This window comes from Symphalangus syndactylus, chromosome 7, assembly GCF_028878055.3.
Source record: "Symphalangus syndactylus isolate Jambi chromosome 7, NHGRI_mSymSyn1-v2.1_pri, whole genome shotgun sequence".
In the NCBI taxonomy this organism is placed as follows: Eukaryota; Metazoa; Chordata; class Mammalia; order Primates; family Hylobatidae; genus Symphalangus; species Symphalangus syndactylus.
This window is the reverse complement of record NC_072429.2, coordinates 13,095,743-13,105,749: the sequence shown is the minus strand read 5'-3', so window position 1 is coordinate 13,105,749 and position 10,007 is coordinate 13,095,743. Positions and strand designations below refer to the sequence as shown.

Genomic DNA, 10,007 nt, shown 5'->3' with positions numbered 1-10,007 from the left:
AAAGGTGGAAGCGGAGCCTTTGTCTTAACAGGGAACCAACTGAATTGGTTAAAATTTTGATCAGATTAGCAGCAATATGCAGCAGTAGACTCAACCAAGAACCACAGACTTAGTTTGACATAATCTTGGATATATTATCCAAGGCTTATTATACAGAGTATGTTCAGAGGCCTGGCAGCATCAGCATCACCTGGCAGCTTGTGAGAAACACTCTTAGGTCCCACCCCAGAACTTCTTAATCAGAATATGCATTTTCCCCAATCCCCAGGTGCTACTTCTGCACACTCAAGGTTGACAAACACTGACACACACCACGGACTACCTCAACTAAAGACCAGTGTCAGTAATGGCTCAGGGAGGAGAGAAACACCCTGCTTCTAGCTACACCTACTAGTTTCATAGTTTCAAGTTATATGTACCAATCTTCACTGCCACTAGATCATGTGTGGTGCACAGAGGCAGAGGACAAAGGTTGCCCTTCACAGACCTGAAGTCTAAGCTTCAGCTGAAGCTTCAGAGTAAGAGTATCAAATTGATTTTATTATGAAAGATAAGCCATTTATTGACCATTCACTTTTCTAAAAAAACACAAATGTGAGAATAAAATAAACATACCTAAGACTCACTGGCCCCTCCAGGACAGGAAGCAGCCCTGGACAGAGAGCCTGCAAACAAGTTTCCTTATGCCTAATGTCTGAACTTCTCACACATTCTAGGATTTCATGTTTCGTTACTTATTACGAAGGAAAGGAAACTGGCTAGAAGATTCCTGTACAAGAAGGTCACAACTTTAAAGCTATCTGACGCTAATGACTTGTACAATCCGGTTTGCAAACTCTGAGAGACAGTATCAAATAAGCACTGTCAAAGACAACTCCCAGCTAACCTTTACTGTCATTGTTCTTTGAAATTGTCTTTGGGACTGGCTATGTTCTCACTGTAGCTTCCGTTTATCCCACAGCACAAACCCTAAAGTCCATGCGTAGTCTCCATGTTCAAGTATAAAAGTCTGTTTCAGGACAACCCTGGGTTGCTGTAGTGTTTCTCTCTCTGTAGTGTCTACTTGGTGTCATGCCCTCGGACAGGCTGGCCAAATGGCAGCACAATGCAGGGGGTGACACGGTCAACTCTCCCACTGCCGAACTTGCTCCCCTTTTAATCTGGTCACTGCCCATGGTCAAGGTTGAAATCTTGAGATCAGTGACAACCTTGGCCTATCTTCAGTCTGAAGTTGCACTCTTACGTAACTGAATCCATTTCTTCACCAAAAATTAGCTTTCAAAAGGTGTCCGGCATATTCTAAAAAGGAAAGATAATCATATCAAAATGTTATTTATTGATAAGAGACTATATTCCCTTTTATGTTCCTAAAGGAATTTACAATTAAAAAGAAAGACTTAAAATGAATGTTTTACACTCCATATTGGACTCAAGGGCTTCTCTCAATAGAGGCACAAAAAGACAATCCTGATGCTCTTGCGTTGTTCATCACTGACCCTCAAAACGCCCTAGTTAAATTCACTTCACTTACTGATTATAATAGGCATCTCAGAGAATCTTAAAAAGAGAACACCAAATCAGAATGAAGGGATAAAATGTACCCCAACAGTCACAAACAATGGCTAAAAGTCCACTGCTAGCTTCATCACTGCTCATACTAATGTCTCCCAAAACCTGCAAAAAGCATTCTTTTGTACATCTACAGCTGTTTAAAATTACATTTAATTCCAAATTTAATTTAAAAAGGGGGAGTGTTCCTAACAGAAGAATCCCATGGTAATCGATAGTGGTAAACAAACTCCTTCTAAATTCATGGAAACCGAGTCACACTCAAAGCAGACTCTGAATCCCATTAGGATACCACTTCAGAAGGCACTGCTTGATTTTAAATACAATTGCAAGCCCAAGTTAACTCATGTCCAGGGGAGAGACTCATTTAAACATTTCAGCAAAATAAGACTTTCATTTGAATCTTCTTTATGCACATCAATCATTCCAGTTGATTTCTAATGAAGCATCTATCCATAGCTTACATGTTTAGCTCTGGTGGAACAGAAAGTCACTGACACAGGAAAATACTACTAGTTAGTTCTCAGTAAAAAGTGACTTATAACAGTAGGTGAAGTCCATCTGCAGTAAATACTTTCTGAATGATCCTCAATTACGGCCTACACCATTCCTATCCATTTTACATATCTACAAGCCAGAGATGCATACTCCTGGACAGAAGAGAGGATACTGGACCTTAGGAAGTGTCCTGAGATGGAGCTGGAGGGTCCTGGCCTTCGGGCTCTGGAGGGGGTGCTGGCACAGCTGCTTTTTTCTGGGCCGCCAGGAACTCATGAATTGCTCGTTCTATTTGTGGCCTGAAGATGTGGTTAAGTTTTGGATCCACCACCTGAGAAATAATCCTGTCTACTCCAGCTTCCAACATGCCTGACCTTGTGGAGACAAACAGATCATTCTGTTATTTAGTTCCTTCGGGATTCATCTTTAGCCCCAATAAGTGTCATGTGGGAGCCCAATAAATGTCCACCTTCAAAGCTACAGCCCTTCTAGGGAGTTTAGAGATCAATCCACTTACCACATACAGCTCAAGCTATTTTCACTTTTGAGGGGCAATTCTCAACCAGCAGCTGTTATTCCTACTGCACAATCTCACCCACAATCACCCAACCTTGTACAAAGGAACCAAAAACAAAACTAAGTGAGCTGCTCCAAAACAACAAACAAATGACAGCATGGTGAGAAAGAGTTTGACACGTGTGGCACTGAAAAGCTTCCTCGTACTGTCAAAGCCAGTGAGCCCTGAATTTGACTCCATTTTCTTCCACATTTATTCTCTTCATAGGCTAAGCAGAAGTAGCTCCAGCAGCAACTATTTACTAATCCTCAAAATTTAAACAAGGCCAATCAGTCAGGGCTGGGAGTATTTACATCACCAGCAATTCACCATGGCCTTCAGCTGTAGCTGCTACCTGTAACATATAATAAGCAACTTGGAGGCAAACAAGAAATAGACAAATTAGTTCCAAGCTCCTAGAGGGCTAAATTACATCCCCAATCTTTTCTGAAGTAGAGCAAAAATCAGAGCATATCAATGTCTGTATTCAAACACTTGGGACAGGGTACTGGAAATGATGGTGAGAGGAAACAAATCATATTTGGACAGTCTGGAAAATAGCCCGTAAGGTTCAAAGTGAAGTGTACTTCTCAAAGGATTGAAATATTCCAATACCATCACAAGCATGTGGCCAGGTTTTACTTATTTTCCTGTAGACTTGAGACTTCAGAGGCCATTTAAGCCTTTGGGTAAAAATAGGCCAGGCAGCAAGTGGGCAAATGGTCTGTCAGGGTACAGCAAAGGAAAGACATGAGTAAATGTACATCATGACAAAGAAGACAAGAAACAGGCTGTGAACTGGGAAAGATGATGAGTGTGTAAAGTGCTTCCTGGATTCAATGGTAACTAACAGCTTATCGACAGGACGCCTAGATGTAAATACACCACCATTAAGAACACTGAAGGGCACATTTTCAGGTAGACCAGGCACTAGACAGTACCTGCCCTTAGTGATGAGCAGCGTTAAATGCAGCAAAGTTAGCATCCGGCTATGGGTCAGTTACAAAGCAAAGCCACCTCTCCTCAGTCACAAGCCAATACTTTTCCAACTTTACCAAAGCACTTCCTGAGTTGGATTCACAGGGGCCTTTACTAGATGTAAAAGCTTGATATTATCAACTAAATGCCTGTGTCCCCCAGACTTCTTGTGTTGAAATCTAATCCTTAATGTGATGGCCTTTGGAGGTAGGGCCTTTGGGAGGTGATTGGGTCATGAGGGCAGAGCCTCCGTGAATGCAATTTATGCCCTTACAAAAGGGACTCCAGGAAGTTAGCAAGCCCTCTTTCCACCACATGAGAAGAACAAGTAGTTGGCAGTCTGCTGCCTGGAAGAAGGCCTTCCCCTGAACCTGACCATGCTGGCATCTTGGTCTTGGACTTCTAGCCTCCAGAATGGTGAGAAGTAAATTTCCATTGTTTACAAGCCACCTAGTCTATGGCGCCTTGTTAAAGCATCCCCAACTGACCAATACCCCTGATCAGGGGAAACCAAGTACCAAGGGAGTGGAACTCACTTTCCTGGAGATTCTTAAAGCTTTTGAGGAAAACATAAAATCTTGTCAGGAGCCCAACGTAGAAGATGGAATGAACAAATATTGTACAGTTATAAGAGTTATTTTTCATAATTCAGTTCAATAGTACAGGCTAATTTCCTGTTAAACCCTCTAGGCTGTGGCACTGGGTTATAGCATCTGGGCCAGAACAGCCAGGCCAGTGAGCCAATGCTCTGAAGGCCTGCAGTGTCCATCTAGGGAGAGCACCTGGGGGCAAGCAGAACGTCTGCATTTCAAAGCTTCAGTAGATTTTGCCTCAAATTCAAAATGCTAGCAAGAATTGTGGAGAAATGTCCCAGTATTAAAGCCAAGTTCATGTTTTCAGGTTAAACACATTCTAAGTCAAATCAAAAAGCAGGAAAAAAAACCAACTTCACAGAGGTGGTAAAAACTATGAAGAGAGGAAATGATTAGCATAAAAGTCAGGAATATGGCAAACTTCTGAAAGGAGGAAGGTATGTCCGGAGCTAGGCTGTTTTAGGGGGTGTGGGTCCATTTCTCGACCGGGGTGATCAAGGGATGTTCTAATTATCTGTTTTACTGAACTTCTGTGCACTTTTCGGTATTACAATTCCTACTGAAGAAATGCAAGAAGTGCTACATGCATACCTCTAGAATGACATCCATGCTCATTATGGAAATCAAAGGAATGTTAACAGCCTTCATAGAATCATGGCAACTTTCCAAATGTTTCAAAATGTTCAGTGTTTTGATTTACTCAAGATAGGGTAAACACAAGTGACTTTGGCTGTGAAACAGGCTTTTCGTGAGGATGAGTGATACACGTAAAGACCAGTGCCAGACATGTAATAAAGAGAGGCTCAGCAAGGGGCAGCTACTGTCCCCTTCTTTCTGAAAGAGCCCGGTGCCACCAGTCTGCTCTCTGGAGAAAGGGAAAGGCACTCGGTACTGACTCCAGAATGACAAGGCACTGGGCATCTTCTGCTATCAGGCTTCTTCCCAGCATTCAGCCATATTGGAAGTACCAGCTTGTTAGTAACACACTTCTAAAAACTTTAAAAATCTTAAAATCACTGCATATTCACAGGAAGTTGTGAAGAAGTGCCCAGGGAGTTCCACACGCACCCTTCACCCAGCCAGCTCTAATGTCAGCACCTTGCATAACTGCAGTGCAGTATCAAAACCAGGAAAATGACACTGGTCCAATCCAGACCTTATTTAGACTTCAGTTACACTTGCACTTATTTGTGTGTGTAGCCCCGTGTGACTTTACCATACGAGTTGTTGCACATGAGCACAGCACCATTCAGCGATACTTAACTGCACCATCTCAAGTTCCCCCTCATGCTACCACTTTGAAGTTACACCTCCTCCTCCCATCCCTAACCCCAGGCAATCACTAACGTGTTCTCCCATTTCTGTACCCTCCTCCACCTCCACTTTTGTGCCCAGTGACAGTGAAAAGTCACTCAGATAAGCTATCAATAGCACCTTTATTAACTAAGGTTCAGTTTGTTACTGTGAAGTACAATACTTTATTATAGACTATGCCTTCCTGAAAGCTGTCACCATTACACTTTAGAGGTGGCAGTCCTGGTGGACTCAAAGAATTTATTTAACTCACATTCACCTGTGAGAATTAAGATCCAACTCCTCTTGCCCAAGATCCAAACCCTGATATCTTGGTATAAAACTCATACATATATGTTTGGACGACACTGAAACTTCAAAGAGCAGGGAACATGTCTCACAATTTGGAATGTCTTTTGATGCACCCAGTAGAGATGCACACAGGAGGCCTTCACAGGCTGCAGAAACTGGAATTTCAATTGAGTACTTTGCTTACTTTAACCTTAATAAAGGAGCACACTGCTGCAACTCCTAAGTGATACTTGATACAAAGTCCCATCAACCTTGACTAAACAGAGACCTCAACTTCCTTGTGCATCACACTTGTGATGACTGCCTTTTCAAAAGCTTTAAATTCTGCTTACTTACTGAACCACACTCTGCCTCAGACCATTTCGCAATTGGTTTTTGTTCATCGTAGGATTCCATTCCTGCTTGTCCAGATGTGTTGACACAAAATTATCCACTTTCTGCCTCAGGTTTTGGTAAGCTGGCTAAAATGTTAAAAAGAGGAGGCAAGGTCAGAAGTTATATGCACCAAAGTTTTGAACTCAGTCTCTCAGAACATTGTTTTTCACAGAAATGTTATTAAGTCTAAATACACTTCCATTGTGCATGAAGATCACCATGCAGTGTGGCAGTCAGGAATTAATGGTTAACATAAATGCCCACTTGATGGTGGGTGGGCACAATGCCAGGCACGTTACTTATATTATTCCATTTACTTTTAAGAAGTTCTACACGCAGCAGGCCTGACATCAACCCACAGCCTGGACCGACACCTGGGCAGCCTGCAGCCAAGCCACCAGCTGAAGCCTTCCTAGCTCAGCTGAACTTTGGTAGACCTGCCGCCCCATGAACATGTGAACAAGTGCTGGTTATAAGCTGCTGAGATTCAGTTTGCTATGCAGCATTACTGTGGCAAAGTTTGCTAACAGTCAGGGAAATGAAGTTGACAAAGGAACCAGCAGGCCTCAATTCCATGACTGGCCTCTTCCAAAAGGCTGAGAGAGCAAACTCAAAGACTCCACTAAACCTGGAAAAGAGAAAGGCAAGGAAATGGGGGCAGAGGAGTAAAATTCACAGATACCATGTGCTATCTGCCTAGTAACGCCTGCTTTCTAGTAACTGTCTTCCTCTCTTCACAAGGGTAGGGCAGAGGGTGCCACGAGTGCGTGCCTGAGCCACGCTAAGACAATGCAGACATTCCCTGGGATTTCCCAGATTGGAGCTGACAGCCTCTCTCTAGAGGAAGAAGCTGTAAAATGTAATCAAGAGATACTAGTAACCAAATGGATGACTCCACTCTGGAGCAACAGTAAAACAGATACCAACAGAGATAAGAGACATAGAACGAATGGGGAATATCTGGTTCCAAACGCATGTCTACCCTCTGGGAGAGTTTGTTCATTCAATCCTTCCTTGGATTCCATGAGACAATAGATTCTCACCTTTGCATAAAGCAGTTAGGATTATTTTTGTCCCTTGTAAGCATAAATCCTGATACCATACCTTCTACTCAAAATAACTCACCTGGTTTGAGATGATACGAACTGTTTACTGAAAAAGGACAAAGGACAGTGAACGTCACCACCAAAACATGTAAGAAACCCAGGCGATATAGAATCATCTCAGTTCAAGAAGTCAAAGGAACTCATGAGCCCACTCATAACGTTTTACTGTACTACCAACCCCTCCACCTGTTCACTTATCAATTCTATTTGTTTTTGGATGCACTGCAAAGCAAATTACAGACATCTGTTCAATTTCCCCTAAATACTTCAGCAATCTGGGGTGGGGCCCAAAACGTGCATTTCTAACAAGTTCTCAGGTGATGCTGATGTTAATCCAAGCACCACGCTTCGAGAACCACTGGGCTAAAGCAACAAAGGCCTCAGATAAGATATGCCTGAAAAAACACTATCTTCAAGAATTAAAACAACCTGGAATTCTCAGAAGGAACAGCTAAGGAGCTGTACATGGGAAGGTTCCAACCACTCTCCCTCAACAGCCGCTCAAGACGGTAGTCCCCTCCCCCTCAGGGTATACGTTCCAAGACCCCCAGTGGGTGCCTGAAACCTCAGGTAGTACTGAACCCTATATACACTACGCATGAATTTCTTTGAGGGCCATTATGAAGTAAAATAAGGGTTACCTGAACGCAAGTACTTCCATACCGCGACAATTGGGTAAATGAAACAGCAGAAAGCAAAACCTTGGATGGGGCAGGCTACTGTAGTCGCTTTTGTTTTAAAATCACACACAAACCCTAACGGAATATAAGAAATATGAACGGAGAACTTGTCCTAGGAAAGCTCTGTCAATACATATCTGGGATGTATATGTATTAAATTACTTTGTTTCAAGCACAGCACTTCTAGTTGGGCTTTTCATCTTGGAGAAGGAACAGCGTATACCACTTTCTCTCTCTACATCCGTATTTACCACCTGGTTTACATGTCAGTTTTCTATCCTAGACTATAAGCTTTGAGGATGGGGTAGTGACTTATTCCTGTAATCACACAGCTTGGCACCTAGAGGCCAATAAACGTTCAACGAATAAACACTACGTTTTTCCCTATCTTAAGGTCTAATTCTAAGCTCACAGTCTTGCTGTGAGGTAAGCAAAATGTTTCCATGACAGGCTCTGGCAGGACAAATCACTACCCTGTAGGAGTCCAGTGACAGAGTCTCCCAACCTACAACCATAGTCGTGGTTAGACGAGTTTTGAAAAGGAAGAAAACGAACATTCCAGCAACTACTGTATGTCTGATACTTAACACCCGTTATCTCATTGAATCCAAACCACCCTGACGAGTAGGTAAAGTGAAATAGTGTTTTACTGGTGGGACTGACCTATGGCATTAGGATCTAAACTAGGCACCAAATCTCCTTTAATCGATGATGAAGTGCAAAATAAGGGTGCTGTTTCTACAATTAATTCAACGCCGTACTAGTCTGCAAAACAATGAGCTAGAGAAAAAGAATAAACAGCTGTCAAATGGTGATGACTGTGTGTTCAAATCATTGTGTTTAACGCCAGCTTCTCAGTGGTGAGTACGGAACAGGTGGAAATTCTAAAGCACGCTTATCTACTTGGTTCCGAAGTTTGTTATTAAGGACCTCAGAAGAGTTCCATCTTGGGAATGACACGGTCTAGGCTCTAAAACCCACATTGAAACCCCAAGTTCGGAGAAGCGACTGGGTAAAATCACAACTAGTAGTAAATGATCAGGCGGGAACCCACGTGTGCATCGCTCAGAAAGCTCTCCCTGCTGCCCCAAGCGGTGTAAGACCTCACTGCTGAGACTTCTAAGCTATCTTTTGTTTTGCTCTCGGCTTTGGAAAATCAAAGCTGCCACCCGGCGGCCTCACGTGCAGCCCCGCTCCCCTACGCCCAGGCGGCCGCAGCTACCTTGGTGTCCACGTCGGCCAGGCAGTCCCGGCGGAAGCTGTCAAAAAGGCCCCGGCTCTTGAGCTGCTCCACGATAAGAGCGATGAGCTGCGGGTCGCCGGGAGGCAGCGAGGCCGGGTTGATGGGGCCACCGCCCCCGCTGGTCCCAGTAGCGCCAGTCGCTGCCCCGGCAGAGGCCTGGCCCGTTCCGCCGCCGCCCACCGCGCCAGTTCCCCCGCCGCCGCCGCCGTCCGCCATGGCTGCGCCCCGGGCCCACAAGGGAGACTGACTATAGCTTCTTTTCCAGGACAGAAGGCCTAAAATGTGTAGAGGTGGCGAAGGGGGCGGTGAAGGAGGAGGGCCCCAAGGAGGCAGCGGCGGAGGTGACGGTGGTGGTGGTGGCGGCGGCGGTGGCGATGGCGGCGGAGGTGGTGGTGGGGGCGGCGGCGGCGAAGGCCCCCTGTGGTACAGCAGATGTTGTGGTGGACGCGGCAGAAACGGCCTGTTGGATTCCAGGCGCTCCCCAGATGGCGTCACCGTTGACCTTTGCATTGTGGGGCGGGAAGTTTTCTGTGGCCATCTCCGGCGTTCTTTATAGGCAGCGGCCTAGCCGAGGGAAACTACAACTCCCGGCAGGTCTCGGGCTTGCTCGTCGCGATTTCGCGGGCCAATATGGGAATTGTAGGCGCAGGCCTCGTGATCGCTGCAACCCGCCCGGCCTTCCCCGCCCACTCTCTGCTGACTTCCCATTCAATCAACACGTCCCAGCAGTGCCTGATTATAACAGTTATCTGTGGAGCTGATTAAAAGTATAGATTACCAGAATTATTTCTTAAAGATTTTGAT

At 44.7% G+C, this 10,007-nt stretch overlaps 1 protein-coding gene across 2 annotated transcripts; it reads right to left on the bottom strand.

Moving 5' to 3' along the window:
* Nucleotides 1-519: 519 nt before the first annotated feature.
* Nucleotides 520-9,799, bottom strand: BOD1 (biorientation of chromosomes in cell division 1). Of its 2 annotated transcripts, XM_055285218.2 has the most exons (4): nucleotides 9,183-9,790; nucleotides 6,136-6,260; nucleotides 2,245-2,441; nucleotides 520-1,299 (listed from the first exon to the last, which is right to left on the bottom strand). In XM_055285218.2, exons 1-3 carry the CDS (start codon nucleotides 9,711-9,713, stop codon nucleotides 2,246-2,248), a joined length of 852 nt encoding a protein of 283 aa, XP_055141193.1. In that variant the 5' UTR covers nucleotides 9,714-9,790; the 3' UTR covers nucleotides 520-1,299; nucleotide 2,245. The 2 variants fall into 2 exon arrangements, with proteins under 2 accessions (XP_055141193.1, XP_055141194.1); XM_055285219.2 differs by lacking the exon at nucleotides 2,245-2,441 and having other exon boundaries at nucleotides 9,183-9,799.
* Between the last annotated feature and the right edge of the window lie 208 nt (nucleotides 9,800-10,007).

Bases quoted from the DNA above. Each gene is read 5' to 3' on its own strand.
- BOD1 (XM_055285218.2), bottom strand. From the start codon at position 9,713: ATGCAAAGGTCAACGGTGACGCCATCTGGGGAGCGCCTGGAATCCAAC. The intron at 6,261-9,182 runs GTAGCTGCGGCC...TTAACATTTTAG, and splicing joins TGGCCGACGTGGACACCAAG to CCAGCTTACCAAAACCTGAG. The intron at 2,442-6,135 runs GTAAGTAAGCAG...TGTCTCCACAAG, and splicing joins CTGAGGCAGAGTGTGGTTCA to GTCAGGCATGTTGGAAGCTG.